This window comes from Urocitellus parryii, chromosome 6, assembly GCF_045843805.1.
Source record: "Urocitellus parryii isolate mUroPar1 chromosome 6, mUroPar1.hap1, whole genome shotgun sequence".
Taxonomy (NCBI): Eukaryota; Metazoa; Chordata; class Mammalia; order Rodentia; family Sciuridae; genus Urocitellus; species Urocitellus parryii.
The window spans coordinates 187,720,255-187,746,432 of NC_135536.1; the positions used below are offsets into that span (position 1 = coordinate 187,720,255).

General features: G+C 43.9%; 2 protein-coding genes across 3 annotated transcripts; one reads left to right on the plus strand and one right to left on the minus strand.

The window, feature by feature from the left end:
• The first annotated feature begins 43 nt into the window (after nt 1-43).
• On the plus strand, nt 44-16,846 carry Aurka (aurora kinase A). 2 transcript variants are annotated; one of them, XM_026406781.2, is made up of 9 exons: nt 44-123; nt 3,677-3,723; nt 4,791-5,058; nt 7,286-7,340; nt 8,792-8,983; nt 9,844-9,982; nt 13,632-13,780; nt 15,854-16,028; nt 16,162-16,844. In XM_026406781.2, the coding sequence occupies exons 2-9, from the start codon at nt 3,682-3,684 to the stop codon at nt 16,339-16,341; spliced, it is 1,200 nt and encodes a 399-aa protein (XP_026262566.2). In that variant the 5' UTR covers nt 44-123; nt 3,677-3,681; the 3' UTR covers nt 16,342-16,844. The 2 variants fall into 2 exon arrangements, with proteins under 2 accessions (XP_026262566.2, XP_026262567.2); XM_026406782.2 differs by lacking the exon at nt 44-123 and adding an exon at nt 410-483 and having other exon boundaries at nt 16,162-16,846.
• A 680-nt stretch (nt 16,847-17,526) lies between these two features.
• On the minus strand, nt 17,527-25,783 carry Fam210b (family with sequence similarity 210 member B). The gene is made up of 3 exons (XM_026406783.2): nt 25,495-25,783; nt 20,228-20,400; nt 17,527-20,034 (listed from the first exon to the last, which is right to left on the minus strand). Exons 1-3 carry the CDS (start codon nt 25,678-25,680, stop codon nt 19,818-19,820), a joined length of 576 nt encoding a protein of 191 aa, XP_026262568.2. The 5' UTR covers nt 25,681-25,783; the 3' UTR covers nt 17,527-19,817.
• Nucleotides 25,784-26,178: the final 395 nt, after the last annotated feature.

The window sequence follows — 26,178 nt, forward strand, 5'->3', positions numbered from 1 at the left end:
TTAAGCCAATCATCTTTCGGATTAGAGGGTTTAACTCTTCTTTAAAAAGAAGAACCTTTGAATTGTAACGGCTGAGCTCTAAGGAGGACTCGGCGGCCCGGGGTCGGAGGCGTGATCCTGCTGGTGGGTAGGGTGGGCAGGGGGGTCCGCTGGGTGCGGTGGACTAGGGCTGCGGCCCAGGACCGGGGTGTTCTCCCGTTGCGCCGGCCGCTTCCCCAACCCGTCCTCCCGCTCCCGCGGCTGAGCGCCGAGGGACGTGGCTGCTGGGTTTCGCCGTTGGCTGTAGAAGCGGATTGGGTGTCTGGGGTGGGCTTTCTGCCCGGGTTTTGTGCTGGTGGAGACCTGGTAAGAAGAGACAGCCTTCGCCGTCGCGGGGCTGGGAGTCTACGAGCTGGGAAGATACCCGGCGGCCGCGGTGGGGCTTGCGAAGGAGGCGAATAGGGCTGAGCTTTAGCGGGGCCACTTCAGTAGAAGAGCTGGAAGGTCCGTTGTCCTGCTGGCTGGATGAAGGAGGGCAGTACTAGGGGGACCTCGCAGAGGCTGGCCTGGTTCGGCCTCCCCTGCTGTAGACCTGGGTGCATTGTGGGGTCTTCTCAGAGTCCTGGTCAAAAACTAGAGCCGACTGCAGGCGCAGCAATCAGAATCTCGGGGTGGGATTCCCGTGTCATTAACAAGCCCTCCAGGGGATTCTTACATTGAGAGCTAGTAGCGCAGCCCTTGCATGCTAATTCTAGGGGGATGTTAAAATGAAGACTGGGACTGGGACCCAGATGACAGACATCCGGTGAGGCAGAGGGAGCTACTGCCCTCGACTTTCCATGTCTCCACTTCCTCCTTAACCTCCTTGTTCCCTTGAATAAAGGCTCTTGGGCAAGATATACACTTCTTTGTCCCTCCCCTTCATCTCTGAAGACATCCATAGGTCTGAAGGAGGAAAAAAAGATTATGAAACCCGCTGTGCTGTTAATATTTTCCTCTGCACATTAGTAAACCTCTGGTTTTAACTGCCTGGGCCTGTGAAGGTCATTGGTCATGTGATTCCTGAATCTGGTTGCAGATCTGAATCACCTGAAGAGCAGTGGGGAATTGTGGATCAGAATATTATTCCTTTATGCTTATTTATCTAACTATTTATTTTAAAAAAATAAATTTGAATAAATGTCTGTACTTCTAGAAGAATGTTGACTAAAAGGCCTTGATCATATGTGATCTCATTAGTCTGCTGCTTGTAATTATTAGGGAAAGTGAAGAAAGCCTAGAGCTTCTGTGGAAAAAAAAATAAACATTTGCTTGGCACAAACATGAATTTCCTTTTTATAACTGTTACTAATCCACTGTTTTATATAAAGGCTCTGGGCTTGTTAGTCCAGTTGCTGTCTTCATTGTGGAGGTATTATTTGTAAAGTGGATATGAAACTTTGGGAATGGGGAATACTTTCTGATTGGATTCTAGAATAAAGAGAACACCTAGGTCAAGAAGGTTTCTCTGCTTTCTTTGGTATTTCTTCTATTAGATAGGTATTTGTGCCTGACTCTTGTTATTGATTTCCTTTGTCAGTGAATTGGTTCATTCCCAAAGCACTGGAGTGTGAGTTGTATGCTAGATGCTATTCTAGGTTTTGGCTGGCAACAGTGAACACAATAGGACTAAGCTCTCGCTCTCATGGGACTTATTTCTGTGGAGTTTCTGAGTGGTAATAAAGGATATCTGAGTCTGGGGAAATAGGCAGTAAACAGATGCACATGATGATATAAGATGTTAAGGGTTATGGAGAACCATAAGATTATTCAGTAAGGAAGCATTGGGCAAAGATCCAAATGAACTGGAGTGAGCTAAACATGTGGAGAAAGAAATTAAGAGGTAAAAGGAACAGGAAGTTCAAAGGCCTTGAGCCAGGAGACACCTTTGAAGAAAAGCTTTGTGTGACTGATATGCAGTGGACAAAGGAAGTCAGGTGGTCAGGATCCACATTTTATGAGTTCATAGGCTTCTCAGTGCATGTAAGAGTTTGTTTTGATGAAGCTGGGGAACCATGGGGACTTCTGTACCAAGGACTAACATGTTTCACGTTGATGGGATCAGTGGACCATAGTGAAGCAAAGGTGGAAGTGGGGAGATCTTTAGGAGTTATCTTGCAAGTAATCCAGGGGATAAAATTATGGTTAAAGCAGATAGTAACATTAGAGATGGTAAGCAGTGATAGTTTTGAAGGTAGAGCCTACAAAGTATCCTAATGGATTTAGGTATGGGGTTTGAGAGAAAAGTAACTACAGAAAGGGTTATGCTAAGGCTTTCATCCAGAGCTGCTGGCAGAACGAATTTGCCATCAGCTGAGATGAGGATGTCTGTGAGAGGGATCAAAACATCAGTTTTGGATATGTTAAAATTGAGATGTTTGGGCTGGGGATGTGGCTCAAGCGGTAGCACGCTCGCCTGGCATGCGTGTGGCCCTGGTTCGATCCTCAGCACCACATACAAATAAAGATGTGTCCCCCAAAAACTAAAAAAAAAAAAAAATATTAAAAAAAATTCTCTCACTCTCTCTTTAAAAAAAAATTGAGATGTTAACCAAGTGGAGATGTTGAGTAGAAAGTAGATAAGCTAAATCTGGAGTTTAGAGAAAGGTCTGTGCTGGGTATTTGGGCATCCTCAGCCTGTGGATGGTACAAAAGCCAAGGAGATCATGTGAACTCACCTTGGGAGTGTGTGTAGGTAGTAAGTAGTTTGTGTACATAGTAGTGCTGGGCTTGAGCTCAGGGTATTCCATGAGCAGGGAGGAGAAAGGAGTGTGGAGGGGTGAGAAGAGGTTGCCTTTCGGATGCATTAGTATCAAGATGCCTGTCAGACAGTTCTGGGAGGTCCTAAGCAGGTACTTGGATATTTGAGTCCAGCAGTCAGAAGAGAGATTAGGGCAGAAGATGCATTTTGAGTTATCCATTAGGATACCTCTATTAAGAGGTATTTAGAGCTGAAGCATAGGATGAAGGTCTCTATTAAAGGGTAGAAGTAGAGGATACTCATTCTTGGATCATCCCAGATAGCACAGTTTGGGGGAAAATGAGGCCAAACCAGCAAAGAAGGATAAAAAACAGCTAGTGAGGTGGGAGATAAACCTGAACCTTAATAGCAGGGAGTAGGAAAGGTGAGCCACAAAGCCAGCTGCTGCTGAGATGCAGATGAAGGTGGAATTATTTGCTTTGACAGCGCTAGGGTTCAGCCATGAGCCCTTAAAGTGGCAAAGATAAAAAAGCTTAATGGGGAATGGACTCAGGGAGGGTGAGAAATAGAGATGAGGGAGCTTTGCTGTTGGAAGGAGAACTGAGTAATGGGGTTGTGGCTTGAGGCAGCTCTGGGGTAAGAGGGGCCTCTAAGATAGCAGGAATTCCAGCTGGCTGTGCATGGAAGGAAGTGATCCATTAGAGCAGGAAGTCAAATCCAGGAGTGAAGAGTGCTTGAAGGGGTGGGATGACATGCATGGGGGAGGGAGGGGTTGGCTTGGTGAGAAAAGCCACATGCCTGTACATGTGTGTCAGATGAGAGAAGTCCTCCCTCATCAGCTTCATTGGGATGAAATATAAAGATGTGTGTGGAGGCCTTTCATGGACAGCTGTAACTGCCTAGCACAACACTTTGGAGCAGGAGGCTGTTTTTAAAGGTTGTTCTTTTTCTTTGCAGGCATCATGGACAGATCTAAAGAAAACTGTGTTTCAGGGCCCGTTAAGGTAAATTGAATAGTTTGCAATCATATTTATAAAACTCACAGGGAGATCAGGCTGGCATCTGAAATTTTTCTCAACTTTACTTTGGGTTGTGACTTTAGCTCCCTATTGCACTCCTGAATTTGCCTGCAGCCTACTGTGTTGTGGGTGCTTCCTTCCAGAAGTAATTGGCTTGCATTTGAATTCTTGAGCACCCTCTCTGGAGCATTCAGGCTGATGAACTGGTGATGGGCTTTGAGGTTTCTCTTCTCTGCATAGGCCCTTGGTTTTAGATGGACTGTTGGAGCTAGAGTAAATCTCACCCACTCCATCAATTTATTGTGATTAGCTCAGGGTTTTAGAGTTAATCGTTACACTTCACACAGGTGTATAAACACATTTTAGTAATAACTTTTGAAGAGCCTATGTTTGTAAGCACTTGGAAAATAAAACATTGACAAATAATAGTAATAAATTTATTGTGGAAAGTCTGGTGTGTAACAAAATTTAAACTTTGCTTGAAGATAAACATTGTTGGACAGTCTTTTTTTCTAAACATATTATTAAAATGATTTTTTAAAATATTTATTTAGTTGTAGATGAACACACAGTATCTTTATTTATTTTTATGTGGTGCTGAGGATCGAACCCAGTACTTCACACATGCGAGGCAAACGCTTGACCACTGAGCTACAGATCAGCCCTCAAAATGATTTTAATGGATTGGAATTTTTGTGTTTGGTTTTGAAAGCAGTTTAGGGAGTATATTTCCAAGGCATTGAGAATTTTTAGAAAATATTTAGTGTTCCCCTCAGTAGATGGAAGTTTAATTAATGAACATGTGTTAAGGGAATGAGTTTTTTTTTCTTTTTTTTTTTTTTTTGGTGGGGGGGTGAGGAATTAGGATAGGAAGTATTCATTATCTCTTTCAACCATTTTCATTCCTGTGGAAATGCTCATTAAAATAGCCTTTCCCTTCCATTTATTATCAGTGCTATTCATTATTTTGCTGTGCTAGGAAACTCTGGAATTCTCAAAACATCCAACCTTTATTCTGAAGTCCATAAAGACTTGTTTCCTTCCTATTCCAGGCTACAGTTCCACATGGTGAAGGTCCAAAACGTGTTCTGGTCACTCAGCATATTCCTTCTCAGAACCCGTTGTCTACAAGCAGTGGCCAGGCTCAGCGGATCTTGTGTCCTTCAAATTCTTCCCAGCGTGTTCCTTTGCACGCACAAAAGCTCGTCTCCAGTCAGAAACTGGGACAGAAGCAATTGCAGGCAGCCAGTATACCTCGTCCCGTCTCCCGGCCAGTGAACAACACCCAGAAGAGTGAGCAGTCCCAGCCATCAGGGCCTGGTAAGCTAGCTTTTGAGTTTCATTGAAGTCATTATTTGGAGCCCTCTCTTTTACATCACATCTATTGAGAATGAGTAAAAAATAAGATGTCCACATTCAAGTAAAATGTCTGTGCTAATACAGAAAGTTTCCCATCCTCTTGAAGAGTTGGGCCTCCAGGGACAGTGCCAATCCCATGTTCTCTTGATTGCTTATTAATGGGATGTTGGGTGTTTATAGCAGATACATTTGAGGAATTGGAAATGTAAAGTTTGGGCATGTGGAGGGAAATACCAGAGAAGCAGAATAGAGGCACACAAGTATGATGGGTCAGGTCACATGGGGCACTGCTTCTACTATTAAGGGGGTGGGGCTTCATTTCATCATTGGGAAGCTACTGAAGGTTTTTGTGGTATTGGGGATGGAACCCAGGGCCTTGCTCATACTTAGGCAAATGCTCTCTATTGAGCTAAATTCCCAGCCCATTTTCAAAATGTTAATTTTGAGGTAGGGACTCACTAAGTTGCGCAGGCTGGCCTTAAACTTGCGATCCTCTTGCCTTAGCTTCACAAGTAGCTGGTATTATAGGTGTGTGCTGCCACACCTGGTGATACTGAAGGTTTGAGCAGAGATGGGACTGGTAAGCCTTTAAGAAAGCTTCCTTGGGAGGTATTGTGTGAATTGGAGGGCAGCAATGCTGGACCCAGGGTTCCCAGGTAGGAAGAAGGATGAAATCAGGGTGGCAGTGATCCGAGTAGGGTGAAGCAGGGTGAATGCCAACAGTTATTATTTATCAGCAGTTGAGTGTTACATCAGGCTCTGAGACAAATGACTCCTTCACCCATGTTGTCTTATCAGTCTTCATAACTACTTCATGAAGGTAGCCAAAGTTGTTAACTCCATTTCATAGAGAAGGAAGCTAAGACTCGGAAGTAGTTAACTTATGCAAAGACAGCCAGGAGGGAGAGGTGCCAATAAATTTAAGAGCTCATTTAGGATGCTGACTGAGAGAATTGGGTGATAGGCCTGAAAGATGAGTAAGAAGGAGTTAGGGATGATGGTGTAGGGAAGAAAAAGAACTTGTCCACCCTCAGAAGGTTTGGTAAGTGGATCTGTAAAATATACTGACAGTAGACAGATTAATGGGAGAAAAGCCATTTTAAAAAAAATACTTTTATTTATTTATCTATGTGGTGCTGAGGATTGAACCCAGGGCCTCACATGTGCCAAGTAAGTGCTCTACCAAACCGCAGCCCAAGAAAAGCCATTTTAATTCCATGTATTGCCCAGGAATCACAAAGTATGAACTTCAAGGGCCAGAGGATTGACATTTACATTGCATCTTGAGCTGCAGAATGTAGTGGATGCCCAGGGCTTCTGGGAGGAGGGAGGCAGTGCCAGGCCACAGAGGGCAGGGAGGTGAAAGCATGGGAGCCTGGGCTGTGCTGCTAGCTGGTAGAAAGTCTCTTAGGTGATGGCCTTGCTCCCAGCTTCTTCCTCTAGCAGGTGCTTTCCCATGTCAGTTTGATTTAAAGATGTGCGTTGCTCTTAGAAAAGTTTAGCTTTTCAGAGCTCTCCTGTCTGCTGCTTCCCCAAAATAGCAGTTTGAAATCTGCCAGAGAAGTGTCTTGGGTGGCACATTCTGGCTTCCTGCGGTCATTGCAGTGTGGACCTGCATTCCAACACCTGAGTGGAGCATACTGTGCTGAGAAGGGTTGAGGTATTGGAGCAAGACAGCTGAAATGTCCTGTGTTTTCACAGCTAATGAAATGGTGACTCTAATTTCTTGCTGTGCAACTGCTTGCTGTATTTCTATATTTCACCTTGGAAGTAGGGTGGCTGTCTTATGTTTTTTTGCATGCTGTTGATGATTGAGATGTACTGTACTGATGCTGGATGGCTCCATGTAGTGAGGTGGTGACAAGGCCACAGTTTGTCATGGGTGGAAAGACTCTCTAGAAGCTCTTCACTGTAAACTGAGACTTCAATGGAAATTTGCACATTCTTTGTCTTTAAATTATTACTGGAAGGCCTAACTGTATACATTCTTACTCATTTTGTACAGACCTCATGGTGGGAATCCTTTGGGGTTTAATAGACATTGTTCTATAAAGAAACTAAGAAAGCCCAGATTATCAGTTGTGACATACTATTAATATTTTGGTGGATGTTCTTTGATCTTTTCTTTAAAAAAAAAAACCTTATTCTATATAGTTCTAAAAATAGGATTTTAATTTATTCACTATAGGAAATAATCCTGAAAGGGAACTGGCATCAAAACAGAAAAATGAAGACTCAAAGAAGTAAGCTTTCTTATTTATCAAGTTCTATACTATTAGTCCAGTAAAATATACCATTTCATTGCAGTTATGAGGGTTTTTTGGGGGGGGGATGCTGAAACTGAACTCAGGGATGCTTAAACTGAGCCACATCCCCAGCTCTTTTATTTTTATTTATTTTTTTTGTGGTGCTAGGGATTGAACCTAGGGCCTTGTGCATGCAAGGCAAGCACGCTACCAACTGAGCCATATCCTCCCAGCTCCAATAGCTGAGGCTGGCTTTGAACCCGTGATCCTCCCACCTTAGCCTCCTGAGCTGGGATTACAGGTGTGCACCATTGTGCCCGGCTCATGAGAATTTATCTTCATTTAGAAGAAAAATGTTTCCAGAATTGTAAACAAGTCTCCCCCACTCCCCATATAGGTATTTACTAGGGGCCTTTTCTTTTAAATTGCTTTTTAAATATAGAAAAAACTTGTAAGACTCTGTTACAGAAAATGTGCAGTTCTTCTCTACCCTCAGAAGTTACCAATGTGTATAACTTACATGTGCTCTGCGTGTGACTTGTATATGCTTTTTAAATTCTTATATAGAAGTTCAGGTGTATTTGTTATGTTTTGAATTGGGGTCTTACTAATTGCCTAGCTGGCCGCAAACTCTTGGGCTCAAGTGATCCTCCAGCTTCAGTCTAATGAGAGCTGACTACCCATCACACCTGGTTAAAAGTGCAAGTTTTTAAAAAACTGTCACATAGTAAAATTGTTAAGTGTGTGTGTGACTGTAGGTATTTTGTAGTACTGATATAATTATTGCATTTGTTGTGTACTGAAGAGGCTGGCTGTGATATCTACCCCATTTTCTAAGGACCTGCTCTTAATCTCTGAACTGGACTCTAACTGGGGGAGCAGGACCAGGAATGACTCCATAGTCTTTTTTTGCTTTTAGCTGCCTAACAGCCTTTCTCAGAATTGAACTCTAGTAGTTCTCATGCCCCACTGGCCTGTGGGGTCCCGCCTGCTTCCCTTAGCAACAGTATTTCTGTGTCTACCTCTAGAGTGGGCTCTCCACCTCAGAAAGGGTTAGCTCCTCAGGATAGAAGGAAGTGGTTGGTTTGACACAGGACCACAGGGGATCCTGAGTGCTCTTCCTCTGGAGTTACTTATCCTTTTATTTGGTTTTTAGAGTTGTTGGTAGGCCTATACTGCTGAGCCTGGAGTAGCCCCAGGACATTCCCATTGAGGGCTGCTCTTTTAAAAATGCAACATCATTCCTAAATGCTGCCTCATAGAGCTAATGGCAGCTGGGGAAGTTGGGGTTTAATGATTGATTGCAACTTGTTACTGGTGGCTTGGTTCTTGTTGAGGGTACATATTAAGTAATTTTGAATATAAAATTATTTATGGAATGTCTGCTACTAATAAGTTGTTAGCAACTATTTGTTTTCATACTTTAAGATGTTCAAATTACTTTTTAGAAGGCAATGGACTTTGGAAGATTTTGACATTGGTCGCCCACTGGGTAAAGGAAAGTTTGGCAATGTTTATTTGGCAAGAGAAAAACAAAGCAAGTTTATTCTGGCTCTTAAAGTGTTATTTAAAGCTCAGCTGGAGAAAGCAGGAGTGGAGCATCAGCTCAGAAGAGAAGTAGAGATCCAGTCCCACCTCCGGTGAGTGTCCAGGCTGCTGTGCAGAGGAGTGGTTTTGGGATTTAAAGTTCCTAAAGGTTAAAAAGCTGAAATCTCTCTTTAGAGGGCTTGCTTCATAGTGTCATGAAAAACCATTAAATATGTCATTTTCCAAATACTTGGGTGCTATTGTCCTGAAAAATCACTTGAGGATTTAATGTTTTGTTAAGGAAGTAATTTACCTGGGGCTTGCTGCTGAGGTGTGTGTGCATGTGTGTGTGGGGGGTGGGGGGGGGGATAATTAAGAGGATTGCCACCCTTTTATCTGAGCTAAGTAAAAGTTGCCTCTGGTCAGCGGGATGTTTTTGCTTGGCTGGTCAGTGGATGTTTTTGCTTTCAGTGTTTTTCAGATTTGAATTAGGTGCTAATACTTGCACTCTGGCAGTATCTGGCATCACCTGGTGGGGGATCTGGATGTGGCAAGCAAGACAGGCTGTGCCACCCATGCCCTGTGGCATTTGGCTGCTGCCATGACTGCACACTGCTCTTGTGACACTCTTTTGAGTGGATGTCATGATCTTTTCTTTTAGCATGTAGAATAATATTGAGCTAGATTTTCCCCTCAAGAATAGTGATGCCTCTAGGAAGGAAATAGTAGTCTGAGCTGAAGCTCCTATGATACTTTAAAATGTGTGTAAAATGACAATGTGTGTGTATGTGTGTGTATTTTTCTTAGAGCAAGCCTATAGTTTCAGACTCTCAGGTGGGGTTGGGGAGCAGGCTATTGTGTGAAACACCATAAAACCATGGTTTTATTTACATGAGGGTTTTTCTTGGTATTTGATAGTTACTTTGGGGTCAGCTCTGAAATCAGATGTTACAGTCCTTATCTTTTGTTGTAGGCATCCTAATATTCTCAGGCTGTATGGCTATTTTCATGATGCCACCAGAGTTTACCTAATTCTAGAGTATGCACCGCTTGGAACGGTCTATAGAGAACTTCAGAAACTTTCCAAGTTTGATGAGCAGAGAACTGCTACTGTAAGTTTTCATTTATTGTCCAGGTTAATTGTTTCCTTTATACCTATTTTCCAATGCAAACCTGCCTTTCGTTATAGTAGAATAAGTTCTTTCTTAATGGAAAGGTAGCTTCATAGGTTCAAACATTTAAAATGGCAAAATCAAAAGAGCTTAGTTGTACCCTGTGTGCAGATAAAACTAGGCACCTGGTGGAATGCTGTGACTGGTTTGTTTCCATAGCTGTTATTTCTGTGGAAATGTGTATAGACAGTTGCCATCTTTTATGGTTTACTTTGGAATGGTAAATTCTTCAGATTCACAGCAGTCGTGAAGAAAATAGAAGGTTTCCGTGTGCCCGTGCCTAGCTCCTATTGACATCTTGCATTGATATGGTACTTTTGTCACAGATAATGAGCCAGTATTTATGTGACCATTAACTAGTCTATGCTTTTGCAGAGTTGGGTAATATTTCTCATTGTTGGGTAGGGCCTACTGGCTTTGAGAGGAAGACTTAGAGGGCAAGTGGGTTTGTATCATGTCTGGGATGCGTACTCTTTTTTTTTTTTTTTTTTAAGAGAGAGAATATTTTTAATATTTAATTTTTAGTTCTCTGCGGACACAACATCTTTGTTTATATGTGGTGCTGAGGATCGAACCCGGGCTGCACGCATGCCAGGCGAGCGCAATACTGCTTGAGCCACATCCCCAGCCCCTGGGATACGCACTCTTAACATAACCTATTACCTGGGGTGGTGGAGGAGCTACAGCATGCACCTCAGGAGGTGTTTGCCAGGTGTAGCCACATGAAGCTCCCGCTTTCCCCCTTTCCCTAATATCCTTTCAAAGAAAGTTGCTGCACAAAGCCTACACTGAGTGGAGAGTGGGAGAAGGATTTAGGTAAAATATCAGGAATTATGTACCAGAGAACTTGCTTGCTCTTCCTTATTATATTCAACCATTATACATAAAAGGACTCATGGATATTATTTTATTCTGATTTATAATCCAATACTACTTTATTTTGATGAACAAACTGTTCCAGCTCTGGATGCTGGGTGTGCTCAGTACCACTGGGGGGGATCATTGCTTCTGGGACCTTGGTTGACAGGGCACAAGGGAATACATGTATACAGTAATCATGTATATACCTGTGTCTAAATAGTTACCCATCTAAACATGAGTTCATACTGAAATCTTTACCCAATCTTTTACCACATGGATCATTCTGACCACCTTCCCTTGTCTAGGACTACTAAGCCAGCATTGAGAAACCTGGATTTCGCCGTCTACCATGCATTTACTTACACGTCCAGTGTACCTACATTACTACATATGTACGCATGTCAGAACTGCTAATCAGTTAACCCATGGGAACAGCTGTCAACTAGAGTAGTGTACACAACTTCTTTTGTCTGTTTTATAGACACTGTTTCCAAAGTTATTTAGGCCAACATACTCCATCTACACTCATCAGTGAGGTTGCTTCATACATTTGTAATATACTTAGATTCTTCATAATATCCTAGGATGGCACTTGATCCCTGAGCCACATCCCCAGCCCTGTTTTTTAATTTTATTTAGAGACTGGGTCTCACTGAGTTGCTTAGCACCTTGATTTTTCTGAGGCTGACTTTGAACTTGTGATCTTCCTGCCTCAGCCTCCCGAGCTGCTGGGTATAATACAGCCCAGTATACACTTTTAATGCTATAAAGTTGGGTGGATTTTGAAACGTGTAACATCATACATCCACCATGTAGTGTATAAGAGTTTCACAGCCAGTAAACCTGGCATTACCTGCTCAGTCCTACTTCCTTAGTCTCTGGCAACCACTGAGCTGTTTACTGTCTATTGTTTTATTGTTTCTAGAATATCATAATTGGAACCTTAAGAGCACATAGCCTTTTAAAATTAGCTTCCTTCACCTAGTAATAAGCATTTAAGATTCATCAGTATTTTTTTGGGGGGGGGGGCTTGACAGTTTTCTTCTTTTCCGGTTCTTATCCTTGCCTGCATTTGATGTTGGTGTTTTGGACTTTACTCATTCGTATAGGTGTGTAGTGGTATTTTCTTGTTTTAATTTACAGTTTTCTAATCGCAGATGACATTGAGCTTGTATATCATCTTTGAGGCACCTGTTGAACTCTTTGCCACTTTTAACTTTTTTGTTGTTGTTGTTACTGAGTTTTAAGAGTTCCTTGTTATGTTTTGGATACAGGTCCCTTATTATATGTGATTTGCAAATATTCTCTCCTAGTCTACGCCTTGTTTTTTCTCATCTATGTCTTTCACAAAGCAGTTTTTAATTTAAAATTTCAGCATGTCAGTTTTTTCTAATCCCAGCAACTCCAGAGTCTGAGGCAGGAGGATTCCAAATTGGGAATCAGCCTCAGCAACACCCCAAGGCCATAGGTAACTTAGTGAGACCCTGTCTCAAAAAATTTAAAGGGCTGGGAATGTGGCTCGGTGGTTAAGCACCCCTGGGTTCAATCTCCAGTACAAAAACAAACAAAAACCCCTTAAAACTTGAGGCACTGGGGTTGATTCTCAGCACCGCATATAAATAAATAAAGGTCTACTGACAGCTAAACAATATTAAAAAAAAAAAAAGAAAACTTAAGGAAACAAAAATAACATTGTTTTTGCATACTTTTATGCTGACTAATGAATTAATATACATTAATTAGTATAGTAATTAATATACATTAATGTAGTTTTTCTTAGTTATTTTATGCAGCTATAATGGAATACCTGAGATTGGGTCAGTGTAAAGAATGAAATTTATTTCTTCTAATTCTGGAGGCTGGGAAGTCCAGCAAGGGTCCCATATCTGGTTAGGGTGGTCTTTTTTTTTTTTTTTTTTTTTGGTACTGGGGATTGAACCCAGGAATGCTTTATCACTGAGCTATATCCCTGTCCCTTTTTACTTTTTTTTTTTTTTGATGGCTCTGGCTGGGGCTGTCTTATTGTATCATCCATGGAGGAAAGCATCAGAGTAAGTGCAACAGAGGAAGAGAGGGAACTCAAGCCCATTGACAAATCTGTGTTGATCCACTCATTAGAGTGGTACCCTCATGACCCAGACACATCTCCCCTTAGGCCCTCCTCTGAACACTGTTGCATCAAGGGTTAAGTTTCCAGCTCATGCTTTTTGAGGGACACATTGAAACCATAGATGGCATTGTTGATATGCCAGTGAGCTTAAGTCTAGTTTGTTTATAGTTTAGAATAATTTTTTCCTGATACTCCTGAAGTAAATTTTTATCTTCAAACAGGTTATATTGTTGTAGAGTGATCTTGGTTTTAAAAAATGGGAATTGACTGCACTTAAAAGATGTAAAAGAAAAAAATTACATGAATCCCTAATTTGAGTTCTTCAGCATTGATTACTTAATTCATTGTAGCTGGGCCATCAGTTGTCATGAGGGGATGTAGTTATAGTTCATAATTGGTCTTTCCTGTCTTTCAATGTCACATCAGCTGTATTGGCAAAGAGGTAACTAAGTACTGAATAATTTGATGTTCAATTGATTTATATAGACATCTATTGCTTCTACAGTGTTTAAAACCTGCAAAACATGTTAAAAATCTGTTGTATTTTCTTTTAGAAAAGATCTGATATTGTGTTGTTCAAGACCTAAAACAGATGTTTGATACTTTTTTTTTCAATAGTACATAACTGAATTAGCAAACGCCCTATCTTACTGCCATTCAAAGAGAGTTATTCATAGAGACATTAAGCCAGAGAACCTGCTTCTTGGATCAACTGGAGAGCTCAAGATTGCAGATTTTGGGTGGTCAGTACATGCTCCATCCTCCAGGTATGTAACATTATGAGGTGGAAGTTGTTTAGCAGAAGTTCTGGGGGCTGATCATATACTAAGTGCAAAAATCTCTAAAAATATTTTGTTAAGTTGGGGCAAGTGACCAACCCAGAAATAATTTAGGTCTGATAATAGATGTTGTCTTTAAGAAAACTTTATTCTGTAGCCAGGTAGGGCTATATATGGCACTCTGGGCCCACTGTTAAGGATGCTGAATGTCTTTAGAGACTAATGAAGAGGATGGACAAGTCAACATGTGACAAGTCTAAGCAAGATGCAGATGTGTAGAGAAAAGTCCACCTTAATGGTGGGAAGGAGATGCTGTTGCTTCCCAGATAAGGAGACAAGGAAAGTTCCAGAGACAGCAGTACAGAGGTCTACAGCTGAAAGTACAGTTTTTTGGGGAACTTTGAAAACCAAATTGGTTTGGCTGGATGACTGAGGATGGTGATAAAAGAGTCTGTTTGCTTTTTGGCAGCAGGGGGAATAGTCCTTTCTTTAACCCCCTTAAAAATGAACAGAGACATCATCTAATGAAACAATTGGGCCTTAGGTGAACCTGCCCAACAAGAGCAGGTTTTAAATTGATTTGGGTTTAAATAAGCTTTGACGCCTGGTGTTGAGTGGGACATTGTAAAGTGTACATCTACTGTTCAGGCTTGTCAGCTTTGAGGGAGGACTTTAAAAGTCATCAAGTGGTAATTATTAAGATAAAGTCAGTTAAAAGAAATTGTGTAGCCTAAAATATACAACATGGGGTGAGGTCTTAATAGGTCATTTCTGTTGTCTGCCATATGTTAAATCTGCTGTTATGGTCTCTTAGAATTGTAGTTTCATGGGGCTGCAGGGCTTAGCTTGACCTTAATGTGTCCAGTGGTGTCACCATGACAGAAAATACAAGGCTTATTTTTTCTGAAGAGATCATTTATATAAATGTTGATGGCCTCGTCACCCTGCATCCTGAATGTTAATAACTATAACAGTTTCCTGGTTATTGTGGACCACTGTGTGAAAGCCCCTGATGTAGTCTCAGTGGGGGTGAGAGCTTGGACATCTGCACAGGTAGCTGCATACCTGTTTCACTGAATGTACATTTGTGTGCTCACGAGACACCAGGCAAGGCTGAGCGCAGCTCAAAGCAACAGGAACCTCCATAGTCTGCCCCCGACTGGATGTCTGTCACCCCTAGCTTATTCCTAACCTTGTTATGAAATGGCCGAGTTGGTAGTGGACAGCATGCTGGTCTGCCCAGTGCCTCCATTCAGCAGGTCTTAATACTGCCATATTGGCTGCATCTGTTTTTTTTGAAAATAGGCTACAGCATCATGATCCTTGAACACCACCTAAAAACCAAGGGATTGTCCTGTATAATCACAACCATTATTACACCTTAGAAAATTAATAGTGTTGTTCATATCTTTATCTATGTTTGAATTTCCCCAGTTGTCCATGAAATTTTATCTTTGTATTGCGGATTGGACTTGGGGGCACTGAGCCACATCCCCAGCCCTATTTAGTATTTTTTATTTAGAGACAGGATCTCACTGAGTTGCTTAGCACCTCACTTGCTGAGGCTGGCTCTGAACTTGTGATCCTCCTGCCTCAGCCTCCCCAGCTGCTAGGATTACAAGTGTGAGCCACCGGGCCCTACTATAGCTATGTTTAGAAATCAGAACCAATAAAGGTCCATCCATGGTATTTCATTCTTTGGTCTTGATCTAGACCATCCCTTACATTTTTTAAATGTATTTTTCTGATTATGGTGTCACGTGAACTACATTTACAGAGAACTTTGTAAGACAGCTTTTTTTTTAATGATACTTTCAGTTTCTTCTAGATTATTCAGGTTCTGTAGCTGGACAGATTTGGGCTAAAGCTTGGTTGCTAGCTATGTGATCTTACACATCTCTCTCTTCTATGCTCTGCCCAGAAATGGGGTTGACAGTGCTTCCTGAATAGCATGGGGTCTGGCCTGGTGGGGGCGCTCAGTCAGTGTTAGCATAATTAATGATTTAGCAGCTGCCATGATTTTAAAACCAGAGCACATCAACCTGAGCCTCCATTCTTTAGGAGAACCACTCTCTGTGGCACCCTGGACTACCTGCCCCCTGAGATGATTGAAGGCCGGATGCATGACGAGAAGGTGGATCTCTGGAGCCTTGGAGTTCTTTGCTATGAATTTCTAGTTGGGCAGCCTCCTTTTGAGGCAAACACACACCAAGAGACCTACAGAAGAATATCACGGGTAAGACGAACAAAAGGACCAGCACTATTAGAATTATTTTCTTATCAGCCTGAACTTTAGGCTAAGGTTGGAATAGCTAGGCAACTTGGTCTCTCTAACTCGTGTTTGTGACATGTTGTCACTTGTGCTCCAGGTTGAATTCACATTCCCTGACTTTGTGACGGAGGGAGCCAGAGACCTCATTTCAAGACTGTTGAAGCATAATCCAAGCCAGAGGCCAACTCTAAGTGAAGTACTTGAACACCCCTGGATCACAGCAAATTCATCAAAGCCACTGAATTGCCAAAAAGGCAAAGAGTCAACTAGCAAATAATCATAATCGTGCAGGGAGAGAAGTGTTGAACCAGGGCTGCTATATAGTCTTCAGGAACATGCTGCTGAGACTCGTCTTACCTACCTGCCTTTGACCTAAAGAGAGCACTATGGGAAATGTCACGTGTCCTTCTGAGCATGCAGTGCCTTAGCCTCCCTGCCCAGAGAGCTCCACTGTAGTAACCACACCCTTCAGAGGGAAAGCAGCCACAAGTCGTGCTGCTTTTACGGGTTTCGCCTGTAGCTGTCCCCACAGCTGTGCCAGGCAAGGTGGCCTTGCAGGAGACAGACTGGGAGTCTGGTTGTGAAGAAAAGTGACCACTTTGCCCTGAGTCGGCTAAGGAGCTGTATAGCAACCTTCAAGTACCTGAGTGTCTGTGTTAACTTATTGGGTGGTCAAGCCTGGGAAAGCTGTTGGAATGAATATGTGACTTCCTTTTAAATGTTAAAATAAAGGTTTTTATATGGTTTTTTTCCTTCCATGGCATCCCCTTAGATTCAGTGTCTGTCAACTTTATTAAGCCTGTGGTTTCTTGTCCTCCTTAATGCTGTGTGATGTAGGAGTTGTTTCTAAATGTTAAGGGCTTTTTTTTGGGGGGGGGGTGTACCTGTAGTGTGTGGCTAATTAATATTTTCACCACCTGTTCATTGTGGTGAACAGGTTATGCCCCAGGTTAAATTCACATTCCCTGACTTTGTGGCAGAGAGAGCATATCTCACCCTCTTGACTGTTGGATAGTCTGTAGTTCCTGGTGTCCTCTGTCCATCAACCAAAGATAGGGTGACAGCAATGAAGGAAAGGTGGAAGTGTTTAACTTGGACAGAGTAGAGAAATGTTGCTTTCATGGCTGAATCAAGGCAAGAGACTAGATTTCAGATATGTCAATGTGGCCAGCACAAAGAAACTTCCACATCTAAGTGACAAAGTATTAGGCTTCAAAACATGACTGAGTGAAACTGCAGAGGTGAGCCCCTTAAGGCAAGCCACTCTGAGACCAGAGTAGTAACACTTCATGTACAATCCAGCCCTGTCTGTCTCAGTGCCATGCGATGGCAGTGATGCTAGCTAAGTATGCTCAGGATGTTTCCCCAGCACCAGTAGCTCACTGGCAGCACGTTGGCACCCTGGTCAGTGCTGTTTGTGATCAACAATCATGGTTTACCAGAAAACAAAATCTTCAGAAACTTTATTTCACAGAATTGAACGTTTTACTATGTCAGATTAAAAAATCGGGCAAACAGCTTGCATTTTTAAAATAGTTCAGTTTCATTCCTTTTGTTCCATTAAAAACAATGTAAATACAAGCAGTCTGTACATCTTGCTGGTGATTGCTTGGTTTCCCTGATCCTTTGACCTTGTTCTCTCTTTTTTTTTTGTCTTGGCCACAGGAGTAGAATGGGATTGGGGGTGAGGAAGTGATATGGCTATTTGTTATGATTTGTATTATTGCTTGTTTTTTCCATTCCCATTACTGGTAGATTTAAACCCTTAGTCCTGTAAGACTATAGTGTTTTTTTTTTTTTTTTTTTGGCAGTACTGGGGATTGAACCCAGGAGTGCTCTATTTGAGCTGCACACCCAGGCCTTTTTTAAATTGTGAGACGGGGTCTCACTGAGTTGCCAAGGCTTGCCTTGAGCTTTCGATTTTCTGCCTCACTCTCTCAAGTAGCAGGGATGATAGTGCATCACCTCAAGCGGCAAGGTCAGCTTTTTGCATAGGCATTGCTAGGTATCTGGGAGACTGGTGCATATGGGGGTTAGGAGCCCAAGGCTGACAGATCACTGTTTAATGGCTGTCTAGACCATAAGAGAAATTAGCACTGGTGTTGGGCATCTTGCTCAGTTGTGGAGATATCCTTTGGAATTAGGTTCCAGTTTCAAATCAGTGCTTTTGGAAGTGGACTAACAATTTTAAAGTGGGAAAAATATATAGTTCCACTATAAAGTGATATTGCAAATGGATGTCTGACCCATAGAAATTCTTTTAAATATTAACAGATACTGATTGGCCTGGGCAACTATGGGTTAACTAGGAAAGTGTCAACAGCCAGACTCAGTAACCAATGTAGTCACTTAATAGTTCCTTTAGTCTTAAAAAAAAGGAATGGTGAGTCAGAAAGATAAATGCAACCTTCAAACATGCAGCAGAGTAACTGTTAAAACCGGGTTCCCAGAGTGTGGAGCAAGACCCTGTATCAGAGCACAGCCCCCAGGAAAGAAATTGATGCTGAATCCCACAGGGGGGAAGCCTCAGTTATTTCTAATTCTGGTCTCATCTTCCTGACACTTGCCCTTGGCTGGATGAAACTGGCTTGGTGGACTAATTTATACCTGCTGCCTCCACTCCCTGGTTTGTGTTACTTCACGGTTGCCTTCTTAAAAGTTTTCTTTTTATTTTGGTACTGGGGTTTGAACTCAGGGAGTGCTTTTATTACATCCTTAGAGCTTTTTATTTTTGAGACAGGGTCTCACTAATTAGGTTGCTGAGGGTCTTGCTAAGTTGCTCAAGCTTCCCTTGAACTTGAAATTCTCCTGTCTGAGGCTCCTGAGTCATTGGGATTATAGGTGTGTACCACTACACCTGGCTAAGTGCTACTAGTTTTTTAAAGGAAGTGTATATAATTTTAAAGGAAGTGTATATAATTTTAGCTTAAAAAAGTAATTAGTGTAAACATTGTGACTTCTGGAATATCTGAAGTTTGAAACAGAGTTAAGCAAAGATTGTCTCAGCTTTTCATATGTGCCAAATTCCTCTGTGAATATGGGCACTGGAAGCCAAGTGATGCTCTTGGACAAGGTTCCCATGTTTTACCTGAACAGAGAAATGATCTTGACTTCAGAAAAGCCATTGTAGATGGGCCCCATGTTCAGATTTGAAAGTGTTTTGGGACCAGTGAAACAGCAGAAATGCTTTCTTTTCCCAAAAGTGTAATGCGGGTCATGGGGCTGGTGCTAAATTTAGATTGTGGAATTAGCACACATTGTTAAGTTATGCTCTATTAACTGTGCAGCACAAGCAGCTGTTTTGTAGAACATTGCAAGTTAAACTGCAGGCCGTTGATGGTAACTCAAGAGGGGAAATTTTTAAAACCAGCTAAATCAATCATTGCTTTTTAAGAACTTGAGCAAAGGTTAGCCCCCTGAGTTTTTTGCAGTTACACCCTTACCAGTGGTTTTCTAGAGGGAATGATCTATAGGTGTTTGTGGTGTTGAGATGCTAGCTCATTTGTGATGTCTTGCTGACAGACATGTACAAAGCCCTCTGATGAGTAGCATTAACAAACTAAAAAGCAAAAAAAAAAAAAAATTACAATTATTCAAAAACCTGCTTTTGGCTGGCAAAGGTAAAATTAACCCATGAGAACATAACAACAGGCCTCTTCCTACCACCCCCCCAAAACCTACAATATTAAAAACTAATTCAAATAAGGTAATTTAAAACAAACAGGGTTTCAGTGCTGAGGACCAAGGTGCCCATCAAGGTTTTGCATCTGGAGGTTTGAAAAGTCCTACTTTCCGAAAATATCTGACAAGGAAGGGCACAGTGACTATCGTGATGCTGATCCTCACTGGTGCAAACAGCTTGTGGATTGCGTAGGCCACCACAAACGTGCTGGTGCTGGTTGCCACACTGGACGGTACCAGTGACTCTTGAAATCCGAGTTTGAGCAAGATCGCAGACATGTCTACACCACTGGAGGGGAGGCAAAACAAAACACAATTATAGCAAGGGTTTAAGTTAATAAATTTGTTTGGCTGTAAAATTTATCACATTTTTTTAAAGATCCTATAAAAGTAGCTGGAGGAATAAAAAGGAATCAAGTTCTCATTCATATAGGATCTTACATGACATTAAAACATATACCTATTACCATCAGAAACCTTACCTGGAGACCACCATGTAAAACAGCCCCACGGAGATGAGTGAGATCCCAATGTGCAGAGATACGCCGATTATACCATATTCTTGAAAGACCTTTTTCAGCTGCTGTGACTTGCTTTGCTTTCCTTCTATGCCACCTGTGTTGCTGCCTGTTGTCTCAGTGGCTCTGTTGGGGTCCTGTGCATACATATACCAAAGAAGGCAGACTAGGTTGGTGGTCATCACTGGCTTGTATACTCACTTCTTCACCCCCTAAAATGTCAGTTATTCTCTTCAGTGAGCTAAGACTAAGTTTCACTTAGTCTCTGTGCAACCAAAGGTTACCTTCTAGGTATGGCAGACAGAATGATGGACCTAAAGATGTCCAAATCCCAATCCCCAGCACCCATGAACCTGTCTATTTACATGGCAAAAGAATTTTGTAGGTGTATTAAAAATCTTGAAATGGAGAGAGAATCCTGGATTATCTAGGTGGACCCAATGTCATTACAGGGTCCTTGTAAGGGTTGGTAGGAGAGTCGGTGCCAGAGAGGGAGAGGGGATGGCAGGTGGGATCTGGAGAAGCTATGCTGCTGGCTCATGGAGGCCAGGGCCACAGCCAAGGAACTAGGCAGCCTCTAGAAGCTGCAGGAGGCGGTAAATGGATTCTCTCCTGGAGCCTCCCAAAGGGACCAGCCTTGCTGACCCCTTGACTTTAGCCAGTGAGACCCTGTTAGATGACCTCTAGCAGTGATTGCATGTGTCTGTTAGAGCAGCAAGAGTGACTCCTGTACTTCAGGACTTGTTTACTTGGGGGACATCAGTGATACTCCTTTAGGTACTTTCTCTGAGCCAGGTGGTCCTCTGCTGCACTGCACCATATCCATTTGGTTTCCTTTCATCCTCCTGGCAGCCTGCTGAGGTAGACACTACTGTTTTTCCCACCTTACAGAGGAACAGCACAGTCACTGGCCCAAAGTCATTAAGATCAGAGCCTAGGTCACCTGATGGTCATGTTGGGCACATGACCACCATGCTGTACACTACTGAAAAAGAACATGGGGCAAAAGCTATGGCTTATTTACTCCAGGACCAAGACTCACACCTTAGATCTGAAACAGGGAGGGTCCAAATTCTTGGACAATTGACTAGGATGTGTACAGAAGTCTGTATGAATGAATGTGGCATCTGTTAATACTTATGGATCACCTACCAGGCCTGGAGAAACAAAAAAACAACCATTCAACAAAAAAACACAACAGAGAAACAAACCATGCCTGTGTTGGAAAATGCAAACCTCAGTAAGAGAGCACTTTTAACCAAGATTCATCAGTAGTCCCTAGAGCTGGTCCAGGCAGGTGGCGAGCACAGCCTGTGAGCTTGCTCTGCTTACAGAGCCTGCAGCTGCACTGCTTCCCCCGTTTTAGAGCATGCCACAGCTGAGCACACTGCAAGGCAAGGGGAAGGAGCATGCCAGCCACAGTGCCCAGGAGATGGGGTCAGGCTCTCAGATGGCAAAGAGGCATGGACATGATATGGGCCTGACAAAAGTCTCCAAACCCGCCCCCTGTGCCTGCACAGCTCTGGCAGCCAGGTGTTGGGACTTCTGGCCTACTCCAGAATTGCCCTGGCAGCCAATGCTTGAGCAGGGCCTCTCGCTGATCATGTCTGGGGTGAGGCTCCAGATGCTGTTTCTCTCAAAGGCTTCTGTCTGTGGACACTGCAGACTAATGGGGATCTAGGGAGCTTTTCTATGCGGTATGGTATTACAGAGTAGGGTGAGGCTTGGTACTGGGCTTTGTAATTCTAAGGGGATCAGTCTGGCATACTCCCCTGGCTGATCTTCTCTTCTGCTCACCCCAGGACAGAAGGGGAGGGTCCCACTGCTTTTCCATTTCACATATTTTATGTGGAAATGAAAATGTCACCTCCTCTAAGAGGTCCTCCATTGCCACCTTCAGATCTCTATCAAATATCACCCTCTTTGAAACTAACAGGAAACTGTTAATCCTGTTGGAATGTCTCATTCCTACCATTCATTGTCTTGCAATGTAGCTGGAAGTTTGGCTGCCTTTTGATTTTTCTTTTATGGCCAGAAGGCCTTTTGCCAAACTAGAGGGTATAAACAAAAGGGCCCTCCACAGAGACACTATGCTCAGTCTGGTGAAAGGACAGACTGGCACATAATTGAGTTTCAGTGGGCCAAGTGTCAAGGATGGGAATTGAAAGGGACTTTCAGCCACCATCGGTTTAATAGCAGGTTTAGCCCTGGAAGGGCCTGTGGCTTGCCATCCTATCAGCTCTGGCAGCTGTCCCATCACCACAAGAGGCAGTAGGGCTTGTTTATCAGAACAAGTCGACCTCTGTTGGCAACCATTGTGCCTGGGGGTGCAGGGCTGGTCAGAGACCTTAAGGACAGGGGGAAGCGACATGTGCTGACCAAGCAAATGGAGGCTGGCAACCACTTTCCTTCCTTCTCCTCAGAGGTGGAGAGTTCTGGAAAATTGTCTTCCTTTAGGAATGGTCCTTTTTTTGCAGGACATGGAGGGCACTGTGCATTATTTTTCCTTGCCCTCATGAGGGTCCATACTCATAGTGCTTTCATATCCACATATATATGATGCTCCCTTCCCTGCCCCAATAATATTAAAGAACAAAATTTGTATTAGAGAAGGGGCAAGAAGGTTGGAAGAATGAACCTAGGACCCTGCCTACAAGTTGACATCGTATTTTGGACTGACACTTATTTTTATTCATTGGCTAAATTGTAATGACACTATACTGCATTTACTTTGTACCAGGCACTGTTCTGAGTACTTTGGAAATATAGATTCATATAATCCTTATCACACATCTGTGAGATAGGCATTCCTGGCACCTCCACTAAACAGAAGAGAATCCTGAGTGCCCAGAGAGGCTGCATAACTTACCAAGGATCACACAGAGATGAACTGTCCAAGCTGGGACTCAAACCTAAAGTCTGGTTCCAAGGCCTTTACAACTGTACTGTATTCCTTGCATATTCATGAGCATCTTCTCAGTGCCAGGCACTGTTCCAAGTACAGGGGACACAGCAACAAACAAAACCCACCAGGAGCCTATGGTCCAGCAGGAGGAGAGGGACAACAAACAAAAGTGAAATACCAGGGCTGGCAGAGGTGACAAGTGCTATGGAGGAGCACCTGGCAGGATTCCTGGTAGGAAAGCTATAAGTTACAATGAGGGAGGCCAGAGCTGCAGAGGAGAGGACAGGCTCAGAGGGCGAGTCATCTGCCTAGGCATCCTGTCCCCTCCCTAAGGGGTCAGTGGCCTATTCCTGCAGGCTTTACATGAGTGTGGATCATATTAACTGGAAAAGGCTGGTTTCTTCTGTGCTTTACTGCTCCCTTTAACAGAGCTCCTAACTATAGGCAGAGGTGGGCATGTCTCTCAGGCACTTAATGAAATGCCTGATATATTTTGAGACCCCAGCTGGGCTTAGCCTTCTTGCTTCCAATGCATGCAGCTAGAAGCAGCGGAGGAGGGGTTGGCTGGGCTCCATCCAAAGCCAGACCCTCTTTCTCACCTGCTCCAGGCCATCCTGGACAAGGGTCTTCTCAAGGAGATCAATATCTTTTTGTCTTAAACTACAGTTTGGATCTGATCCTGCCTTGACTTTACCCATCTATTAGAGAGCTGGACAGCCAAGGACAGATCATAGGCCCCTATATTTTATATAAAATCATAGGCCCCTATATTTTATATAAAATATATTTACTGTGATTTTAACAATTGCTAATGTTAATTTAGGAGATACCAGATGCCAGGAATGAACATTATCTCATTTTACATTCACACGCTATGAAGTGTGAACTATTAACATCCCATTTTACTGGTGATGAAACAGAAAAGTGAAAGCATTTAATCGAGGCCACATTCAGTGCTCCTGTGTGAACACAACCCTATCAGGAGAGGGCTTGGGCTGGGGATGAGGATGATGGAGCTGACAGAACAGACAAGCAAAGGCCATTCCAGATGAAGAATGCAGAGAAGCCTGGCCCCACGGGTTAAGGGGCAGCCAGTGGAGGCCCCTGAGGCATCACTGGTGGTCAGGGAAGGATTCCTGAAGGAAGGGATGCCTAGGTTGAACGATGAAGAATCAACAGGAGGGCTGGGGTTGTGGCTCAGTGGTAGAGCACTTGCCTAGCATATATGAGGCATATATTCAGCACTGCATATAAATAAATGAATAAAATAAAGGCCCAGCAACAACTAAAAAAGATAAGTAAGTAATAATAAAGAATCAATAGGAGGCAGCCTGGTGTATGCGGTGGATTCCAAAGACTGTGTTAAGGATTTAGAGGCAAGGCCCTTGTGCCATGCACCAGGCAGGAGAGGAGAGGGCAGGGGAGGATGTTTCTCCACCTGGAGGACAGGCTTAGAAAGAGCATATGCCAAACAAATCCCACTGCTACTTACTAGAAAACTAATTAAGGAAAGTTCAGGACGGGCTGCCCCTGTGCGAGGCACCCTGCTCAGGCAGGCCTGCATTAGCCCATGGAATTTCCCCCAGACTCTTGTCTGGAAAGTGCTAATTTCAGCCCTTGACAGGTCAGCAATGCTGGGTCAGGCATACAACCCAGAGTGCAGAGTTAGAGGCACCCTGATGAAGGACTGGGGCTGTGGGTCCTGACTTGCTATTCCTGTATCTCCAAACTTCACTACTACTTTATTAGAGACCCACTAAAAGAAAAAGAAAAATAAATAAAGGAAAGCTGTTCTGAATGGAAACTAGTTTTCATTGAGCATCATGCAAGGCAACCAGAATAAGACACAGTTCCACACCATGGATTTTCTGCCTGAAGAAGATTGCTCTTCTAGTTAGATAAAAAGGGTGGAGCAGCAAGCTAAGGAGGTGTTAGATAAGGCAGCACCCGGAGGAACTTTCTCCTTGGCCAGTGCTCTAGTGTGGAGGCCTGAATGGGACTTCAAAGGGGCAACACCTAAGGCCACATCAGGAAGTTCACAATAAGTCTAGGCCCCCTAAGATTCTCTTGTTACACCACTGTCCTGGTTGAACGCTGGGCATTGTGTGACCTTCGGCAGGCCACCAATACCTCTCTGAGCCTCAGTTTCACCTACTGTCTATTGGGAAGAGCCATTTCTTGGTTTATAGGGATGTGGGGACTCAGGGACCCCTGAGGTGATCGGTTTTGGGGAGCTGCAAGTGCAAATTGTCCTTGCAGCGGAAGTGGCCTGCCCCTGGCCACTAACAGCAGGGGATCGGAGGTCAGGATGAGGTGGGAGGCTTACCTGGTGGACACGGCAGTCCCCACCAGCGGTGCGCAGCAGCCGGGCGTCTGGCCCAGGCCTTAACAGGGCCAAGGCCAGGGGCGGCGGGGGACAGCGGGTGGTGGCGCCCAGGAGCCGGGTGGCACGAAGCCGGACCCGGGCACCCATCCTGCCCGCCGGGAGCAGCAGTGCCAACAGCGCAGCCATAGTGCGCGGTTAGGCGCAGGTGCCGACTCTACGGACCCGGGAGGAAGCAGAAGGCCCGAGCGAGGAGGGCGGGGCCGGGGCCACGTGCCCTTCCCGGTCCGGCCCCAAGTGCTGGGGTCGGGCTCCGGATGGGCGGGGCTGGAGACGGGTGCTCTTCCCTCCTGGCTCCACCCACTCGTCCCGCCTTCTGGAGAAGTGGCCGGAGTTTACCGGCTGCAGGCGCGCGCGCCTTCCGGGTCCCGCCAGCGCAGCGCCTCTGGGCGGGGCTTCAAGCGCGCGCCTGCCCCTGCCCGTCAACCCCGCCCCTCGGGGCGAGTCTCCGCAGGTCTGGGCCGGAAGCTTGGCTTCCCAACTGCAGGAGGATTGAAGGGTGGGCACGAGGGTCGGGTGGGCCTAGGGCTGCGGCCTGCCAGAGCTTTCATGCCAAGTGGAAAGTCCAGGCGCAAAGTCGCAGGTTATTGATTCCATTTCTATGAAATGCCCAGAACAGGCAAAACT

Coding starts and splice junctions, on each gene's coding strand:
- Fam210b (XM_026406783.2), bottom strand. CDS start 25,680: ATGGCTGCGCTGTTGGCACTGCTGCTCCCGGCGGGCAGGATGGGTGCC. Junction 20,401..25,494: donor GGGACTGCCGTGTCCACCAG/GTAAGCCTCCCA, acceptor ATGTATGCACAG/GACCCCAACAGAGCCACTGA. Junction 20,035..20,227: donor TTTTACATGGTGGTCTCCAG/GTAAGGTTTCTG, acceptor CCTCCCCTCCAG/TGGTGTAGACATGTCTGCGA.
- Aurka (XM_026406781.2), top strand. CDS start 3,682: ATGGACAGATCTAAAGAAAACTGTGTTTCAGGGCCCGTTAAG. Junction 9,983..13,631: donor ATGAGCAGAGAACTGCTACT/GTAAGTTTTCAT, acceptor TTTTTTCAATAG/TACATAACTGAATTAGCAAA. Junction 16,029..16,161: donor CCTACAGAAGAATATCACGG/GTAAGACGAACA, acceptor CTTGTGCTCCAG/GTTGAATTCACATTCCCTGA.